Here is a 21462-nt window from a genome sequence, read left to right on the forward strand (position 1 = left end):
GTTTCAGTCGCTGCAATGATTTATTTATCGCAGATGATAACGCCATATGAGTTTAACAAAATAAAACTATCAGTAGGGCTGGAGTTTCAAAGCTACGAAGGTAACATAATTAATAACAATGAATAATCCTTGCATTTGATGTAGCGCTTTACCATATTGAGAAGTCTCAAAACACTTCACAAAATACATTGTAAAGCGGATTGTATTTTGTGGGTGAAATGCTGCAGCCAATTGTGCATAGCAGTGTCACAAACAGTCATGGATTCAGTGATCATATTTTTTGAGGGAGGGATTATTAACCCCGTAAAGCGATCCGCCAATCGATTAACAAACAGGTTTCTACTTAATGCTAGGTAAACAGAAGCATGTGGAGTAAGGAAACTTTCCTAAGGTTTTCGCCCCGCCTGGGAATCGAACCTGGGTTCTCTCGCATACGAGACGAGCACGCTAACCACTAAGCTACGGGACTCCACAAAGTCCCGATTAAGATTGTTTAGCAGAGAAAGAACTGTCAAATAATGTTGAATGTTGGTGCAGGTCAAGGTGATGAGGGATTTTAGCACTCAGAAAATGTTCGACTTTGCCTTTTTAGGTACCAGGGGCTGCAATAGACACGCACAAGGCTGGTCTAATCTTGGTTTGATGTGTAGCAAAGTTACACGTATGGATTACTAGGAAATGAGGTTGAGGCTAGTTGCTGGAACTTATATAAGAAGCATCTTACTGCTGTAATGGGAACATGATATAGCGGGCATTCAGGAAGGATGAGGTCAAATGTACAAAAGGGAATTCTTCATCACTCTTGTATCTTTGACCTAATCATGGAAGAGATTAAGGTGTTCCAGGAAGATAGCTCTCTGGGTATAATGCACTGAGAAACATTTTATTCCACATTCAGGATGTATAATAATAATCGTGGTATTTGACATAGCGCCAAATCACGTCGTCAAGACGTCTTAAAGTCCTTCACAGAATATACTGTAAAGTGGAGTGACTGGGTTTTTTGAGCAAAACGCGACAGCCAGTTGCGGACAGCAATGTCCCAAAACAGCCATGGAGTGAGTGAACAATTAAGCTTAATCACAGTCTGCGGCTCCGTCTGAAACACAAGCACTTATTTATTTCATGTTGTAAAGTGACCATCCCACTGGAAGTATGACAGACTATAAAGAACTATAAAGGTGGTATCTAATCTTTACAATTTACCAATAACAGCAGGGAACCTGCGAAACAAAGCCTGTTTAATGCTTATTCAATGGAAATTCAACACAAATGCTGATTGTAGTCTTGCTGGAAACTTTTCATGCCATTTGTTGACGAAGCCCTAATTTGAGAGATAATAATAATAACAGTAATAATCCTTACATTTGATATAGCGTATTATCATGTCATCAAGATGTCTTAAATTGCTTCACAGGATACACTGTAAAACCTTCATTTTCTATGTCGAGATCAAGGGAGATCACGGTCCACCAAGGTTCAAATGAATTATAAATGCTGATTTGCTTTGCCACTTGTCTGTTTTCCAGGCTGTGCAGTCTAACATTAAAGAAGCTGATTGTTATAAAGGAATTGGACAAGGAGCTCACCTCTGTCGTAATTGCAGTGAAAATGCAGGTAAGGTACTTGAATCACGTCCTGTACTTTCCTTTTTGGATGTGTAAGAACCCATAGAGCAGAACCGAGATAAGCTCCAGCCTTTATTGTAGTTTTGACTCTGAAATGGCAGCGTTCCTTTTTGTTTCCTCACTAAAGCATCATTTGTTGTCCTCCCCTTGAGATTGTTTTCAATCAGCCTCCCCGATTATGGAGTTCATTGAGTTCCCTCTGTACCTGTCAGTGAAATGAACTTGCCCGTTTGGCGGAGATACTGACTTCAGCATCTTTCATCAGTAATATAAGGACTGACAACAACATTACATATTACACAGCGCCTTTCAGGTCGGAAGGAAGTCCCAAGGCGCTGGACAGTTAAGGATTTGCACCCGAGCTGGGGGGTGGAATCAAGAGGGTTGGAGGGTGGCCGAAACACTGTTAAAAAGGGAAGTCTTGAGACGGGCCTTGAAGGAGGCAAATAGTGGGAACTGATCTCTCTCTCCTCTCTGTTATCTGCACGGATTTCCTCATTACTAGACTTAACCGAGCAGACTTGTAGCCTCAAGGATATCTGTAGAATTTGGACGGTTGCACTGACTAGCTCATCTCACTCGGCTTACTATGTTCTTTCTGCAGTGTGTTCGTGTGAACCTGCAACGGAATATATTGGCAAATCAGTCAGCACCTTCAAGAGATGTTGCGGAGGGGAGACCGTACAAAGAAAAGATTTTTTTGTCAGACAAACATTCTCCTGTGCACCGTCAGTACTCTGGTTCCTAAGTCAGGCAGATCCGCTTTTCTAATAGGTAGAAATGGTGGAGCGGGCAGGGCGGGGAACAAATGCTACTTTTCTAATACAAGCTGAGATACCAGTGAAGCACTATTGCTGAAATAGATACCGTATAAGGAAGGCATCTATTATATACACCCTCGCCCGACTCCACTGGCTCCCCCTCCCCCAGAGGATCGCGTTCAAGATCCTCGTCCTCACCTTTAAGGCCATCCATTGCTTTGCCCCCTCCTACCTCTCTGACCAGCTGACTCCCTACCAACCTGCCCGCTCCCTCCGCTCATCAGGCTCCGGCCTGCTCCATGTCTCCCGCCCTACCATCGGTGGCCGGGCTTCCAGCCTCTCTGCCCCCACACTCGGGAACTCCATCCCGCGGTCCCTTCGCCTCGCCTCCTCCCTTGCCTCCTTCAAAGCTGGTCTCAAGACCCTTCTCTTCGACCGTGCCTTTGGTCTCCCTCCCAGTTCTCTGCCTTCCCTCACCCCTACACCACCCCTCCCCCATGCTCGGGCCCTGATATCTGACTGTTCAGCGCTTTGGGATGTCCTCCCGACGTGAAAGGCGCTCTATAAATGTAATTTTGTTGTTGTTGTATGTTTAATGCTGAAACCTTCATGTTGCATTAAATCAACATGAAGAAACCTTTCATGTTGCAGTAAATCAGTACGTACAACATTTGTGGAGACTCTGTTACCTTGCCATTCTCTAGATTCTCCCTTTTCCCCTCTTGCACATTTCTGATTTGTTCATATTCTGTCATTGGAATTGCTACCTCCTGTTTTCTTTTCTGTGTCAGTCTATCAGATGACTTCAATTAATTTGCATCAGTGCAGCTCAAACCAAGGTTTATATTGAATAAGAGCATTGTTGAGATCAAAGCCCAATGCAAATTTATGAAAACTAGTCAGCTTCAGGAAGCCAACAGCATTCCTGTGTTGCTTTTATTTTTTCTTTATTCTAAGGATACTAAGGGTTTTCTTATCTCAGGTCTATAGTCCAATGAGAAAAAGGCATCCCATCATTTTACTACTACAACAAAATTACATTTGTATAGCACCTTTCACGTCGGGAGGATGTCCCAAGGTGCCGGGAATGTAGTGTTGAACACTCTACTCACCTTTCACAGGCCCAGTGATACTTGAAACTTGGTTGGGATGGGATGCTCCATTTATAGGGTAGAAGGACTTCTTTACTAAGCTTGTAGAGTATTTAATATCTTATTAATCCGAGTTCCCTGTTAATCTGCTCTTCTTGATCTGATTTCTCCAAGCTTCATATGATCTCCTCCGCTCAAAGCATTGGACAAGTCCTGGTCATCGCTAGCACAAGATACTGTGATATCGAGGGATATTCTGAGTAGTAATTGAGTTGCTCAGAATCTATCACCACATCCTTCACATTGCTCTCCTTCCCTGCATATCCAGTGTACTCTGCCACACAGTGTCCCAACAATACACCCACTCTGTGTCCTGAGGAGCATTTATTCAATCAGCCTGATTGACAGCACTCTCGCTTTGCTCACCTCCTGGCTGTTTAGGGGATCTTGCTGGCACAAATGACTACGAAGTTCGTACGCAGATAGTCACTCGACTCAACAGCAATTACCTGTGACGTGTTTGAGGTTCAGTGCTGTAAACTGCTATAAAATACAAACTCATCCTTTTTTCCCCAATCTAAACCGGTCTTATATTCGCCAATACCATTCCCAACCAGATACTTTTTATTACTTGACAAGGAATCAACGATTAAATTTTTGCGCTGTAAGTGCGAGCGTATATCTTCATAATATGCTCGCCATGGAAAAGGACAGTCAGCAGTATCTACAGTATACTTTGTCCATACAAAGCAGTGCCTAACCTGTGTGATGAGCACTATATCAGTTCACGTTAATATCTACTTTTCTCTTGGCCAGGGCTCTAAACGAATCTTGCGATCACATGAGATTATACTCCCACCCAGTGGCCTCGTGGAGACTGACCTCGCACTGACGTTCTCACTGCAGGTAAGAATTCATTTGATTTAATGAGTTGGATTGAAATTGAAACTGCTTTTTGGTGTAGTACCAGTTACTGAATTCTGGTGACGATGGATTTCTGTTCTGGGCAGCTGGCTCTGTCCAGAGAGAATCGGAAAGGGCCGCGATTAATGCTATCATACTGTCAGTGAGGTGAAATGCCATTGGGGAGGGGCTACTAGAGATATATGTCTGACTGTTAACTACTTTGTCTTTCTTTTTGCCACATAAACAGTATCCTCATTTTCTGAAAAGGGAAGGAAACAAGCTGCAGATTATGCTCCAGAGACGGAAAAGGTACAAGAACCGAACCATTCTGGGATACAAAACTCTGGCTGTGGGCTCTATCAGCATGGCAGAGGTGAGAGCCAACTTGTTGGCAAACTTTTGTTACAAAAACGGGGTAGAGGGTCAAAGTGGGGACAGTTGAAATCTAACCACAAGAAACATTGGAAACGTACAGCCTGAAACACAGCAACAAATAACATTTGTATAGTGCCTTTCACGTCAACAGGATGTCCCAAACCTCTGGACTGTTAAGGGTCTAAGACTGAAAAGACCAAGAAATCTTTCTCTTCAACAGAATGTGTTCAAATCCACTCCGATTCGTGGTGCAATGGATTCGCCCCACCATGTGGTGACAGGCTGAATCGCCATATCCTGAGGTCCTGATTTCTAATGTGGAGGACGCATCGAGTGGATGAACACCTTGTGATTAGGAAGGAGGGCAATCCTGAAGCAGATTTAGTCCATGTTGCTATACTAGCACCTTTCTTAGTATAGCAATACCTGTCTGGCTCAGTTTGGTGAGAGGAGCTGGGAGCAATAGAAATACCTGGTCAATAAACTGCAACATCAACACATCGTATTTATATAGCATCCCAGCTATATAATAATAATAATAATAATCCTTGCATTTGATATAGCGCTATATACAGAGCGCCATATACATATATATATACATATATATAGATATACACATCTATATAGTCTGATATTAACAGTGAGAACCTCTATATAGTCTGATATTAACAGTGAGCACCTCTATATAGTCTGATATTAACAGTGAGAACCTCTATATAATCTGATATTAACAGTGAGACACATCTATATAGTCTGATATTACAGTGACACATCTATATAGTCTGATATTAACGGTGAGAACCTCTATATAGTCTGATATTAACAGTGAGAACCTCTGTATAGTCTGATATTAACAGTGAGAACTGGCTTTGAAAGTGAGGACAGGGATTTTAAACTTGATCATCTGGAGGATGGGGAGCCAGTGAACCAGGCGAAGATGGGGGCGGGAGTGGTGATCAGTTCACCTTGATCTCAAGCGTGGCAGAGCAGGAGCAGAGTATTTGAACATAGCAATGTTTTGTGACAAGTGATGGGGTTTTGTGTATTTTTGTAATGCAGGTGATGCAACACCCGACAGAGGGAGGCCAGATACTTACTCTGCTCAGTAACCTGAAGGAGGCAGCTGTGAAAGTGGCTGAAATCTGGATCTTTGCGCTGTCCAGTCAACCGATTGACCACGAGGACAGCGCCATGCAGCCCATTCAGAAAATCAAGTCAACAGGTAGGACTAGAACATGTGCTTGAGTGGTAGTAATCAGTGAGATGTGTTGTTTAATTATTTCCACCATATTTCCCATTTACACCATCCACTTAGAAATGGGAGAGGTGGGCACTTTTATTGTTGTGTGATCATTCTAAATGTAGTTATCTGGTAGTACAGGGCACTTAATAAACCAGGGAGAAGTGACACACATCAAGGGCTAAACAGCCCCCTTCTGTGTAGAAAATCAAGCTTGTTCCGGTAGTTTATTAGAACTTGGCAGGTATTTCATAATAAAATATAATAATCCTTGCATTTGATATTGCGCCTTATCACGTCGTTGAGACGTCTCAAAGCGCTTCACAGAATATACTATAAAGTAAATGACTATACATTTTGTGGGCAAAAAGCAGCAGCCAATTGCGCACAGCATTGTCCCACAAACAATCGTGAATTTAGTGACCACATTTTTTTTGGAGGGATTATTATCTCTGGAAAGCGACCCACTGATCCATAGTAACAACCGGGTTCCTATTTACTGCTAGGTAAACAGAGGGTTGTGGAAACTTGCCTTAGTTTATTTTTTCTTTTTAAACGGCTTTCTGGGGCAGAACATTCTGCATCTTCACATTACATCTATGTGAAGAAATGCTTCTTGACTTCAGTTCCAATTGTGTGTGTGTGTGTATATTTAGTTGAATTTCGCTCTTATGACAGAATTAATGAGCTTTAAAAAATTGCCAATAGTGTCTAATTTCATCGAGTCTAGTTTCATCTGTGTGTGTGTGTGTGTGTGTGTATGCACACACAAAGAGCGCATTTGCATAGAATCATACAACTTTTCTACACAGAAGGGAGTTTTCACCTCATTGTGTCTGTGCTCCTCTTACCCTTTTTATTAATCCCATCGTCAAGCTCTCTCCCCATATCTCCCAATGCTTTTAATGCTTAAGCGTTCCTCAAAAAGAGGTTGCCCAACATGAAGCTTGAACCCATGAATGTGGGACGCTCTAACAAGTGAGCTAGTCAGGCATGCATATATATCTGTGTGCATGTGTGCATCCGTGCCTGTATATATGCGTGTGTGTGTGTGTGTGTGCCCGCACACGTGCATCTTTGCACAAGAATGGTGCTGTTAATCTTTCCATTATTTTACAGACAATTATTCAGAAGAAGAATATGAAAGCTTTTCTTCCGAGCAGGAAGCCAGTGATGATGCTGTTCAAGGACAAGTATGTCAAACCGTGGGAAATATTTGCAAAATATTTCTTTTCAGGCCAGCCAAGTGTTTTCGGGGCAGTCATTGGTTGGTTTGTGTGTGTGGAATGGGTGGAGGTGGGGGGTTGTGGGTGGATGGGCCAGCATGGGAAGCTCCCAAACTTCCTTCTCTTCAGCACATTTTAATCCATGCCTTGCTCTTGACCCTGTGACCTTAGTTTGTAAAGAAATGTTTAATAAAGCTCTTTTAACAAATGCTTTCTTTGGAAGTTGAAGTGCAGTACATTGTATGGCTTCACACAGTCAATGTCATTACAAGAGTTGATTCACAAGAACATTCGTAACTAATGAGTTCCAAATGCATTGCAGCCAACCCTTTAGATAATCCACTCAGACACCTCTGTAAATTTGGCATTCAAAGTGAATTTCCAGTGGGTCGATGGCAAAATATCCAGCAGTTAAGACTTACGATTCTTCAGTTCTCTTAGTATTGGGTGCTCAGTTATATTTTGGGATTAAGGCGTGTTGTGGAGCAGACCTTTGTAATACAGCTGTTGTAATACAATTTACAATCAAATTTAGACTGCCTTTCACCGCCTTCCACATCGGGAGAAGTATTAAAGCGCTTGATAATTTGGGCTGTGCACTAGAATTGAGAGGGGAGAGGGGGGGGGGAAAGATGCCCGAATTGCCAGTCAATTTTTGAGGCGTACAAAAGGGGAAGTGTGAATAATATTAATTTTCCAATATGAAGGACAGTTTTTATTTATATTTTAGGATTTAGATGATGATGAATATGAGGTTGGAAAACCAAAAAAACAACGGCGAAGTATTGTGAGAACAACCTCCATCACAAGGGTATGTTTATCTGATCAGTGTTTGCTTTCTAATCGGCGTGTGTATGGGTTTGTGAGAAAGACGCTGATCACATACGCAAAAGCTTCCTCTGTCCATCACCGTCCGTCCAGCATTCCCAGGTCAGCCATAGCACGGGTTAGATACAGAGCAAAGCTCCCTCTACACTGTCCATCCAGCACTCCCAGATCAGCTACAGCATGGGTTACGGTTTCAGTATTACACTTTCCTTCTCTTTTACAACAATAATTTCCAATTATAAAGATATAAGTAGGGATTTAAGTGGATGGTTCCAATGGGGAACTAGTATTTCACAGACAAGATGGGTCGAATGATGTCTGTTTTGATGTTCCCCTACTGTGAAATCTCTTTAGTTTGATACACACTACTGTGGTCCTGAAAGAGTTAATGTATACTTTTATCTTTCCAGCAACAAAATTTTAAGCAGAAGGTGGTTGCATTGCTGAAGAGATTTAAAGTTTCAGATGAGGTACGTGTATTGTTAGAGGTTAAAGGGGGTTATGAACTGAACGGAACGAATGGTTTAAGTATAACTCTTTCCTTCTCCCAGTCATTCATCAGAACATAAGAATTGCTACTCAAAAAAAGTCCAAAATCCATCCAATTCTGTTTCCACCATCCTGGCAGCCACATGCAATATCATGTCCTAAACTTGGTTTTAAAATCCAGCCTGTGTTCTATCATCTTTCTGATGAGATGTTAAACTGAGGTCCTGCCTTTGCCTGTTCAGGTGGTCGTTAAAGATTCCATGGCACTGTTCAAAAAGAGAAGAGAGTTTCTCCTGGTGTCTTGAGCAACAATCTCCTAGATAAAATTGGTCCTTCCTTTCATTGCCAAAGAAGGCAAGAGAGATCCCATTACTGCTATCAGCTGATCACTGGGCGGAGAGATCCTAACGTTACAGGCTCCTGTAGTCCGGGGAAGAGCGCTGCTGCTGTCAATCCCTCCTGCAAACTCGTGAGACTTTCTACTCTTAATGCCAATATCCTCTACCCCCAAAGATTCCCAATCACACCCACACCCAAGTTCATAGCAAGCTGCTTTGTGTTTTATGTAGTGAAGTGAGCGCATTTTTGAAAAAAGGCCTGTATTGCTTATATTGAGTGGGTGAGCTTCAGTAACAGTGTGGAATTAAGGGTGTTGTTTGGTGCTACAGGTGCTGGACTCGGAGCAGGACCCCACAGATAATGTGCAGGAAGTGGAGGAGGATCTGGACCTGCTGTATGACAGTTTGGACGTGGAGAACCCCAGTGACAGTGGTCCGGATATGGATGACGATGACAGTGTACTCAGCACTCCTAAACCCAAACTCAAGTATGGAGGCCTCTGTTCGACACGCGTGTCTTCTGTGCCTGGTGTAAATAATTAAACTAATTAAAAGCTGTTGCAAGCTTCCCTCAATGGCTCAGTGGGTGAATGCACAGCTCGCTGTAGTACTGAGCCATATATAAAAGTCCTGGGTTTGATCCCTTTGTGTGGATGTCTATCAAGAGGGCTTCAGTCCTCATGGGTTAGGGAGGGGGAGAAATCAGTCTGTCTTTCCACTTCTGGTCACTGTTATTTTGCATTTATCAGTTTGAGATTTGCTGATGTAAATCCAGTTGCTTGTCTAGCTAGATCCACCTACCCGTTAGGGCTTTGACTTGTAGGGTTAACAGGAGCTGAGTGGGAGGATTCCCTGCCCCCAATAACTAGTCTGCTCTTCCAAGTCCTGCTGATAAGCCAGGCTGGCTGGGCTGTTATCAACAATGCCCTGGAGTACTGTGGATCCGCCTGGCTCGAGGCCACCACAGCTGGCTCTGTGCTTTAAATGAGATGCAAGTTGACAGACAATAATAATACGTGCTGGAAATCCTCAGCAGGCAGATCAGCATCTGAAGGAGCACAACCAGTTACGGTTGCCAAGTTCTTTTTGACTCGATTACTGACCTGTAGATCACTGGTATTTCTGCTTTTATTTAACATCCACATTGTACTAATGGCATAGTACTGTACAATAGTAATATGTATTTAAAATAAGCCTTTCAAAATATTATACCAGTCCTAGTTAATTAATTTTTGCTAAACAATGTTAAATGTGCCAGGTCTATAAAGTATCTGTTTATTTGAATTGTAAATGTGTTTGTGTTTGACTGCCTGCTGCCAGTTCTGACCGCAGCTATGTATGTTACTTTGCAGACCTTATTTTGAAGGCTTATCACACTCCAGCTCTCAGACTGAAATCGGCAGCATCCATAGTTTGAGGAGCCAGACCAAGGAACCTCCTAGTCCAGTAAGCCACATGCACATAGATTTCTATTGATACAAGCGAAACTTGTGCTCCTGATCGTTCCTACCTTGATGTTTCATCACAAGTGATCTGAAGCAGGTTTAGTTTAGTGGAATGTTTGTTCCTACAGATTGGAGGAACCCAACTGACCGAGTCTAGTTTTCCAATAATCTGTAAATTTGCTGACGATCTTAATTTGTTCCCAGTTGTTTGGGCTTGAGACTGAGTCTCTGTCTGTTTACCTCTCCCACTGTCGTACCTGTTTTCCACCACTAGATGTTAATATTGAGCCGTATTATTATATTAAATCACTGGAAATGGCACTGTCCTGTGGTAACTTGTCAGTACTACAGCACACACAGTATTTGTTAATAGATTAAAGTTCATTTTTTTAACACAAAGTCATCTGAGCAGGATGAAGGAATGATTCAGTACTTTGGTATTTGAAACGTCCTGAGATTCTAGTGTGTCAGTGGACGCGAGAGCCTCTGTTTCTTTTCCTCTCTGTGGCCATTGCTTGACACTATTCCAGGACATTACAGCCGAGATCAATGGAAGGAATGCTGTACTGCACCTATACACCTCTGTTACTGTGACAACCTGCACTTAATGCCGAAAAGAGGGAGTCTTGACATTAGGAACCTCTTTATGGTTAAACTGTTAATGATCGAGATGTGCTGACACACATTAACACCCTTGTCATCATGGAATACAAATTATTCCTTTTATTTTCCTTTCTCCCCTCAGCTTTGGAAGGTTTTGCTGGACTATAGTTCTGCATGTGCTGACGTTCCTCCACTACCTCCCCCAACTGGCTTATTGTCACAGGATGACTCTGTGCTTGTATTTTCCTGCTAAAGTTACTGAATATTGTACAGTGCTGATGGTTTTAAATTCCTCCTGCCGCCTCTCGAGTCCTTAGCCCAACGATGCTTATAGTTATACTACTTATACAGCCGAGCATAACTGTAGTCAGTTAATTGAGCCTTCCAGGCCTGGTCTGAGGTTCAGTTTCACACTAAGCATTACTCACTGAGCTATGAGGGATCATCTTCACTACCCAAGCCTTCTCTACTCTAACATGGGCAGAGAGATAATGTTCCAATTCAGTCAACAAATGGAATTGTGTGACATCTGTAGATTAATATCAAGTGAGAGCAGGAAGAGACAAACCATTAAATAAGAGCTTTATCAACTGAGCGAGAGAAATGTCATAATGAATTGGAGAGAGTATACACAGTCATGAGGCGTTAAGAGTTTGATTCTCATTAACTGATAGGAGGTTGCTAACGTGACAAATTCTGTTAATTGTAGCAATTAATTTGCGATGATTACTGTAAGCTTATTGTTCGAGGAGAAACATTCCCCCTTGATCCTAATTAGAAAATGGATTGCAGGTAGAAAAATACTGATTCTATTATTCATTGGCAAATCGAGAGGTTTATATCTGGCTACTTCTGATTTATGAATTGTCCTGAACTCAGTTGTGGCCTAAAAAGGCCCATGGGAGAAGCTGAGGGCACTGGTTCCTGACTGCAGCCGAATTAATAATGCATGGAGAACTGTACTACCGCAACCCATTTTTAGAGTGACTGACTTTCTGTAGTATGCCCCAACACTTAAGTCTGTGAATTTAAAAAGCAGCTTGATGCTGTGATGGGAGGGTCGGAGGGTGTTCTGGAAAGATGAGATCGGATGGGCCAAAGGGCCTTCTTCTAATCTTGTGATCTGCTGGGGTGCAGAGATCGGTGTGTGAAGCAATTCATGGAGCTGACTTGTGGTTGGAAGGCTTAAGGCAGTTTGATTCCTTCAGCACGCAAATAAAAAGGGGTGAATGGGAAATATTCTCCACACTTCTCAATAGTTATTTTTTATAACAATGTACAGGACTAGAAAACAACAAGTTTAAATATTAATCAGCCAAACTGTATTCCTTTGTGAATTTTACCTACTTGAATTCAATAGGTTAGTCTTCGGTACATTAGATTAGTAAATATCCCAGTGTAAGACCCTCAAGCGGGAAGAGACTTTAGCTCTGCTCTGCTCTGATTCCCTGCCGCCAGCTATCATTTGTGAAGGCTTTCTGTAACTCTTTAAATCTTTAAATGTGCATGTGCCCAGAGCTCTGATAAGCAGAGCAAGTGTCCTACGAACTTGATCTAGGCCCTCTCTTGCATGACAATATTCCTTATTTGCAAAGCTTGCCGCAGGTGGCACTACCGAACCTTTATTAATGAAGAGTTACAAGAGTCTAAAACTTTAATGCTTTATTTGTCCTTCAGTAAGCAACAAGTATGACTATGACACAGGGCGATTGAATTAAATGTAGATTTAAATAACACAGCCTACAGACCAAATAGCACAATAGTAACTGATTACAACAACAACAACTTGCGCCCTTCACAAGGGTAGCATCCCAGAGAGTTTCACAATGGCGGAGACTGACAACGACCCAAGGGGAGATGGGATAAGTACTCTGAAGTACAGGTGTCGTCTCAAATCAATATACTCCAAACCTACCACAAAACCACAGGCAAAACCCCTTTCCTGGTGTCCTTTGATGTCCTTCCTGAATCTCTTCTATTGGTGTCCATTAATTGTCATCATTAAAGGGATCTCTCCACATCTCCCCCTCTCCAGATTTTGTCCTCACACGTTCGCTTAATTTATCTGATCTTTCTGCCCAATCTGATGCCTGTTCCTACGGTTTCCCTCTGCTTCTCTTAATGTTTCCCTCAACATTTGTATTTGTATTTGTACTGGTGACATTTCACTGTTCTCTATAAGTGTGTTTTTGTGTGCCAAGATCACCAAGTGTTTGTCCTCTTGTATCCTCAGCTTTTGTCCACATTTTCTTTGTCTGGATTGTTCACGCCACAGTCCACTTGCTCTGTGGATATGCTGGGGAGGCTGTCTGGTGCTCTGTCCTACAACTCTTCGGTGAATCTTCTATATTCCTCACTCTTATTGTGATCCTCGTGGCTGATTATAGCCTTGGATATTCCATACCACGCAAACATTTCGTTTTATTATTGATTACCATTTCTGCAGTCGTGTCCTATTGTTCCGCATATTCAAAATATCGTGATGTGTAAATCAACTATGAAGATGGAGTCCTGCAGTGTATTGGTTAGAACACCTGCCTCACAAGCGAGAAGACGGGTTTGATTCCCGAGCAGTGCAAAATCTTGGGCAGGTTTTCTTACTCCACACGCTTCCTTATTTTGATATCTGGCACGTTTTGCATTTTCCAATGTAGTCTTCTATTTGACTATTAATGCCAGGCCAAAATATCATCTCTCTTGTTCTTCTCTGACCTTTGCTGGTGCCTTCTTCCTGCTTTCAGATCATCTAACATATTATTTACTGCTTCCATCTCGTATGAGTGCCTCTTGTTTCCTTCTATTGTTTTGTTGTCAAGGCTAATTACCTTGCGTTGTACTTCATTTCATTCCCCCTTTATTTATTCCCAATTATTTATGTCAATATAATGTATTACACTGGGAATCCCTTCTAGTCTTCGCGATAATTTCTATTGACATTCTCCAAACCCAATATATTCCTAATGGTGTTAAGAATGATGTTAAGTAAGCACTATTCTTGGCCAATTTAACTTACAATATTCTGACAAACAATCCAATGTTAAAATAAAGTTTGCTCCATGTAGTAACTCGTGCATATGAGGTTGGTATTGCATAATGCCCTACTACAATCGCCTCTCTCTCCTCTTCCACTTTTTCCTGAGCAGATTGAAGGACCTGAAAAGCTCAAGAGCTCTGCCAGCAGGTTCCAGATTGACAGCGTTTCCGACACATTGTCAGTGGTGAGTATTTTGTGTTGTGCTGGTGATGGAGGGAAATGGGACTTTGTCCTCAAATGGTGCACCCTTTTTGAGGTGAACGTTATAAACCATTTGAACTCCTCGGTTAGATTCCAGCCTGTAAGTCTCTCCTGGCTGTCCAGTCAAGACAGTGATCCAGCAAGGTCACTGGGTGGAATCATGGTCTGCTTCACGTCCCTGGTCTTGCTCGCCCCACTATCAGCGGGCGGGCCTTCCGCCACTCTGCACCCACCCTCTGGAATACTATCCTACAGTTCCTCCGTCTTGCCCCCTCCCTCGCCACTTTCAAGACCCTCCTCTTCGACCGGGCTTTCAATCTCTCTCCTCCCCCCCCCCCACTGCCCTCTGCCCTTCACCCTCCCCACCCTGACCCTCAGCTCGGGTCCGTATCTCTGTCCGTCCAGCGCCTTGGGCCATCCTCCCGACGCGAAAGGGGCTTTTACACATGTAATTTTGTTGTTGTAAATCTGTCCGTCATTACCTATCTTTGCAATATTACTGACATGATAGGAGATACGTGAAAATGTAGCCCAATCTAAAGTTTTTAGATTTGTGAATCCAGTGAAATATTGAGCACCAATACTCCAGCTGCCTGATCCTAAGAGACTGTTCCCAGCTGCCTGATTAGGCTGCAGTGAAGTCGCGGATATTTGCTTGGATTGCTGTTATAAGCGACAATCCTCTTGACAGCTTGTAGAGAGATAAGAGAGAACCTTTGATGCTGGTTGTGAGTAGTGCCTGTGTGATGTGCCTGTGAGCAGTCTATGCACAGCTCGTGCCTTTAAATGTTTATTTATCTACTCTTTCCCTCCCCTCTCCCATCTCCCCCTCGTCCCCATCTCCCCATCACCCACCCTGTAAGGATCAAATGCAGCGTCATGAGGAGGCAGCAGCAGCAGCTGAAACGATCAGTTCAGATACTTTCCTGGAGAAGCTTCCGCCCAGTGGAAAAATCACCAAGACAGAGTCCTTGATCATCTCTTCTACCAGGTAGGCTTGTTACACTAGTTGATAACACAACTATAAGCAGCGTGGGTTTGTGTCTGTCCCTGGAATTATCCTGTAGCCTCTACAACATTCACTTCATTTCTGATCAGTACATTTTGTGAAGTGGATACCGACCCAGCTGTCCAGCGCCTTGGGATGTCCTCCCGACGTGAAAGGCGCTCTATAAATGAAAAAAAATAAATGAAGTGCTACGAGGCCTTTTTTTTCACGTAAAAGCCGCTGTATAAATGCAAGCTTACACACAACCTGTCAGTCTGTGGGACATTGCTGTACGAAAATTGGCTGCCGCATTTACCTATATTATACAGTCACTACCGCACTTCATAGCATATCCTGTCTTCACATACATACATCGCTTCCTATTGAGTGATGGTTTCATCAGTTGGAGTTGTGGAGTTTGAGCAATTAAAGAGTTATGATCAGACTGCCTGATCTAATATCATTATCGCTCCACAATATACCACTTCTGGCTTCCAGTATTGACTTTTGTGAGCACCTAATATCACACTGTAGTTACCATGACTGTGGCTTACATTTCCTATTAGGAAGCCTATTGTCTCAGTAAACATTCCCATCTGTCTTATGACCTGTTACACCTCTGACAGACAGTGCGTTCTGTGCCTCTGAGATACAAACTCGGGATGTAATTGGCAGGCAAATGGCTGAGGGAAAGGAAGCCACTTTCGACAAACTAGGGAGTAAAAGAATATTGAATATAACGATTATACAAAGGGTCTTGTTCTTAAGATTTGTATATTAATATCACATTGTTTCATAGAATTATATAGAATGGAAACGGGATATTCAGTCCAACGAGTCCCTGAGGTGTTAATATTTCACATGAGCCTTCACCCTGCCTAATCCCCCTCTTATACCCCTCTATTCCAGTCTCCCTCATGACTTTATTACATTATTGCAGAGCTGCTAAAATATTATCCTAGATCTCATGTTTACTGTCCAAGCAGTTCTCTGTAACTACCCAAATGACTGGTTAATATGAAAGATGTATTCTTCCCCAGGGTCCTACATTGCAGAATAGTGAACCATAACCACTTCTGCAGTGGTTTTGGGGCCTCTTAAAATATATTGAAGCAAATCTCTCACCACTGCTGCTTGTAAATGCTGAATGGCAGCTAGTGAATTATAGCCAGTAATGTAACTTGTGTTTGGATGAAGAACATTAATCACTCACCTCTCAGTAAATAACATCATCAGAACTCCTTGATTGGATTACTGCATGTAACAGGGTGAGAATTGACCTCTGTGTACTGATAGCATAACTACAAGCAGTGTGGGCCTGTGTCTCACACGGGAATTATCCTGTAGCCTCTCTACAATGATCACTCCATTTCTAACCAGTAAAGTTAGTGAAGTGCTACAAGGCTTTTATTTTTACACAAAAGACACTTTATAAAATCGACCTTACTCACTTCCTGGCTATGGGACATTCCTGTGCGCAATTTGGCTGCTACGTTCACCTGCAATATACAGCCACTGCACATCAAAGTATATCATGTGAAGCATTATGAGGCTTTTATTTTTTGACGAAAGACACTAAGGACAAGGCAATGCCATCAGACTTCTTATATTGCAGTGCGATGTTTAGTGCAGGCACATTATGGCTCCACAATATACAACGTACACTTCTGGCTTTCAGTATTGACTTTTGTGAGCACCTAATATCACAATGTAGTTACCATGACTGTGGCTTACGTTTCCTATTAGGAAGCCTATTGTCTCAGTAAACGTTTCCCTCTGTCTTGTGACCTGTTCCCCGCCCCCACCTGCCCCTGCCTGGCAAATAGTGCTTTTAGTATTGTGTTTGACAAGGTTGCCTTCAGCCATGTGCTCCTAATGTCTGCCTTCTCCCTGTGTGCGCGGCAGATCGGAGGGGAAGCAGACAGGCCGCCGCGGCAGAAGTACTTCACTGAAGGAACGCCAGCCCACTCGGCAGCAGAACGAGCGGGCAAACAGCCTGGACAATGAGCGCTCGCCAGAGAATCGGCAGAACCTGCAGGTAAGCAACAACAACAACTTACACTTATATAACGCCCTGCGTGCATGGCAGCGTCTCAGAGCGCTTTAGAGGCAGCAGCCACACAGCATGGTCTTAAGAAGCTAACTTGGTCAATCATTTTCTGCTTCTCCAAACCCAAATAAAACTATCCGAAGGGGAAAAAAATTAAATGGCAATTCTGTCTCTTGCAGCTGTATGATACAATGATTACAGCTCTACGTGTGTGATTTGCTTTCTCTTGCTTTCTGATCACTGACATAGGGTTAGTGTTGAAGTGGTTTTAGCTGCAACTTGTAACCATTCTTAATTTCTTTTTAAAAGGAGCTTTTGAAAGAGGTGCATTTAATATGGACCACAGTATTCAGTGTAAGCAGAATAATTTTAGCTGTGAGGGAACTATGACTGGGCATGATAGAGGAGTTGTGTGTGGAGGTAACTTCCTCTCCTTTACCTCCTCTCCTGAAGGCACCAACTTGTGCTTTGCGTGTTTGCTGAAACTCTCCGATACCTCAGCCAAGTGGCCATTCCCTTCGTGTCACCTTACAGTTGAATGTGCAAATGAGTGAAAAAGTTTCAGGTAACATTTAACCAACAAAGTGGATGTTGAAGATCCCATGGCACTATTTTGAAAAGAGAATGGAGTTTCTCCTGGTGTCCTGATCAACAATCCTCCAGATAAAATTAGTTACTCACTCATAGCTGTTTATGAGATATTGCCAAGTACAAATTGCCTGCCGAGTTCATCAACAAATCAATCATTACAGTCATTACCCTTTATGAATCATATGGAGACATCTTGATGTTTGGCACCATATGAAATATCATTATTATTTAGATTGTGGGGAAGAGAAGGTAGAATGCCATGTCACCAATGTCCCTGCCCACTTGCACACACTTTTGACGAAATAAAATGGACATTTGCAGAAATCTCAAGAGTAGAATCAGGCTGGCTCAGTGGTAGCACTCTCATTTCTGAGTCAGAAGGCTGTGGGTTCAAGCCCCACTTCGGGACTTGGAATCACATAGCCTAAACTGACACTGCAAAGAGGCGCTGTCCTTTGGATGAGATGTTAAACCCTCTGCCGGTTTAGGAGGATGTTAAAGATCCCAAGGTACTATTTGAAAAGAAAAAGGAGTTGCTCCTGGTTTACTGGCCAACAATCCCCCAAATAAAATTGGTCACTTGCTCCGAGGCTGTTTGAGGGAGATTGCCGAGGATAAACTAGCTGCTGGATTTCGCCCACAAAATACACAGTCAATCCAATTTACAGTATTTGCCTGAAGCATTTTGAGACGTCTATGATGTGATAAGGTGCTATATTCAAAAAATATCAAATGCAAGGATTATTATTATTAGAATATTTGCTCCCACTCCTACCTGGGAATGATGAGCGGCAGAAAGATAACTGGAGATGGAGTGGAAACCATATCAGCCCCTTGTTTGTGTCAAGTGTTGCCTTAAGCGGATGATGCTGACATGACACTATTCTTTTCTGTAGCTTATCTGGTGACCTCCTTTGGTATGTGGAACACAACTGTGACCAGATACCAGGGTTTTGTGATTCCCTCTGTTACATATTCTGGAACCATTTACAATTCTTGGCTCAGACTGACACTGCTCTGTTCCTTCCAGGGTATGTCTGGAACTGAGAGGTTTTGGCTGAGATGCTCTGTTTTGGTTCCTCGATTTCCTCAGCTGTCAGCTGCAGCGTCCAGCTAACGGGAGAAATGAGCAGTGAATTCCTACAGGAAATCAACCTGCATTATAAGATGTTTAAGGACCAAGTTTGACCATCTGGAATCCTGCTTAAATGACAAAATGGAGGTGTTGAAGCTGATAGCACAACAGTTCCGAATTAGTTTTACGTAGATTGTTGTGCTGAAGGTCATCTTCCCACAGTTCATCAGTGAGCGTTTAATCCAGTTCAAACTCCATGTCGTTCCTCGTTGGCACTAGAGAATAACACTGGAAATCTGACACAAATCCAGTATTTTCTGCTCTCAACACTGATAACATAGCAACAGTTTCAGGCAGCCGTTAATCAATCCAGTTTCCTTCAATTTATATAGTTCTAAATCTAATAGGTAGCTTGCTCAGTCTATAAGCAATCTTGCCTCTGGTTAAGCATGTTGTCAGTTTAAGCCCCATATTGGCATTTGAGTTTGTATTCTAGCTGACAGTCCACTGCGATAATGTTAGGGAAGTGCTGTATTATCGGAGGTGAGTTTTAACATCTCATTCAACCTTTGAATGAGATGTTAAAACCAAGGATCCATCCATCTGTTAAATTAGATGTTAAAGATCGCATAACCTTGTTTGAAAAGAGAAAGGTAGTTCCCCCAGTGTCCTGGCCAAGAACCCTCCAGATAAATTCACCCCATGGCTACTTGTTAGGACCTTCTGTACACAAATTGGCCGCCGGGTTTGTCACTCCATTGACAGCAGTTGGATGTAAAGCTTGTTGATACGGTTCAACATTATCTGCAGACAGAAGTGATTTAAACAGGTCTGAATTATGAAGGGGAAAGTGAGTGTCTGTTTAGTGTTCACAAGTGTATGTGATAGTGAGTCAGGTAAAGACAATATTGGGCTTGACCCAACCAGTGGCCACTTGGGTGAGGTAGTGGCTTTTTTCACTGTCTAGATCCATACAGCCAGTGGCCTCTTGGAGCATGTACTAACGGTTGCCGCTGGTGAGGGAGCACTTGGAACCAGAGCTCATTGTGAGCGGGCCTTGAGGGGAGGAAGAATGGAGTGGATTTTTTGGGAAAAAATGTATCTATCATCTCTTATTTCAAATCCCCACTTCTCATTTGCCCTCCTTTGCCACTCAATTTACATTGAATGAAGCTGTGTGACTGCTAATCTTCATCCATTGACTTCAAAGGGCACTACCATGACATTGGTGACCAACGTGAGGAGAGCCGCATTCACTCAAGTAAGTGAGCGGTGAATCTTTTATTCTGTACCGTTTAAAACTTTGAGCTTTTTAAGTTTACTCAACAAAACTTTGCAAACAGTACACTTTGTCTAAACGCAGAGGTGGCGAGGAGTGATATCGAGGCAGCTGCTCATTGGTTGGTGCTCGAATGATGGAGGCCCTGTCCTGAGTGGTCTGATTCAGGCACCGTCTCTCTCTCTCTCTGTCTCTCTCTCGCTGCCATTCACTCTCTGTTGTCCATTATTGTACAGTTAAAGCCCTCTGAGCCAATGTAAACCAGGGTCCAATATTGGCACCTATTAGAGGAACAGTATTGCTGCTAAATACAGGCACGTAGTATGTGAATTATCATGCTGTACTGTGGTTAGCCAACGAGAAGGCACAGAATCTGATTCTGGCCCCACCATTTAGGCATGTGTTAGCTCTGACAATGAGTGTTGGCTGGATAATTGATTATAGTCTGCAGCAGAAAGCTTCCGCTGAGCCAGATCTGCCCACATCTGATTCACAAACAAACAACCAGTGGTGTCTCTGAATAGTGACCAGGAGCAGGAACTGGCTTCTTTTCCCCTCCATAAGGACACAGAGGCAAATTCTAGCACCCTTACCACCATCCAACTGAGATCAGCCAACTCAGCACATGGAACCCTGCCCTGGAGAAGAAATGAATCAAACACCTTCAAGAAAGAAAGACTGGAGGGAACGAAATGGTGATTTTTAAAATAAAAGTCTTGTTTTTATCAATGTTTGCAGATCCCTCGGAAAACAGTGTATGACCAGTTGAACCACATCCTAATATCGGATGAGCAGTTACCGGAAAATATAATCCTGATCAATACTTCAGAGTGGCAGGGCCAGGTAAGCACCAACCCAAGAGGCTGACGTGGGGCTGAGTTTCTCTCATAAAAGGCTCATTCGTATCAGGCTATAGAGGAATTATCGCTGTTTATCAATATATCAATGTAGAGTGCTTACAAGTGTAGAGTTGCTTGTACGCAATCTACACTGATAATAATAATAATCCTCGCATTTGATATAGCGCTTTTCACGTCGGGAGGACGTCCCAAAGCGCTTCACAGAACACACTGTAAAGTGAATTGACTATATTTGTGGGCGAACGCAGCAGTCAATTGCGCACAGCAATGTCCCACAAACATCATAGATTGAAAATGACCAATTTATTATTGTTTTGTTTTGGAAGGATTATTATTAGGCTCTGTGTGGAGTAAGGAAACTTGCCCTGCCTGGAATTGAACTCGGGTCTCTCTCTTGCAAAGCGAGTGCTCTAACCACTGAGCTACAGGACTCCACTAATTGATAAACAGTGAT

The 21462-nt window shown here is 42.8% G+C and overlaps 1 protein-coding gene across 1 annotated transcript in view; it reads left to right on the forward strand.

Moving 5' to 3' along the window:
* The window catches only part of LOC103178442 (phosphofurin acidic cluster sorting protein 2), an 82471-nt gene that overhangs the window by 44182 nt on the left and 16827 nt on the right, over positions 1-21462 (forward strand). The window contains 13 exon segments of the mRNA XM_042337961.1: positions 1530-1617; positions 4297-4386; positions 4634-4759; positions 5821-5983; positions 7121-7194; positions 7958-8038; positions 8466-8525; positions 9213-9370; positions 10235-10328; positions 14074-14148; positions 15029-15156; positions 17059-17191; positions 20887-20991. Coding sequence (XP_042193895.1) covers positions 1530-1617; positions 4297-4386; positions 4634-4759; positions 5821-5983; positions 7121-7194; positions 7958-8038; positions 8466-8525; positions 9213-9370; positions 10235-10328; positions 14074-14148; positions 15029-15156; positions 17059-17191; positions 20887-20991 — 1375 coding nt within the window.

Source organism: Callorhinchus milii, unplaced genomic scaffold (assembly GCF_018977255.1).
Source record: "Callorhinchus milii isolate IMCB2004 unplaced genomic scaffold, IMCB_Cmil_1.0 Scaffold9, whole genome shotgun sequence".
NCBI lineage: Eukaryota > Metazoa > Chordata > Chondrichthyes > Chimaeriformes > Callorhinchidae > Callorhinchus > Callorhinchus milii.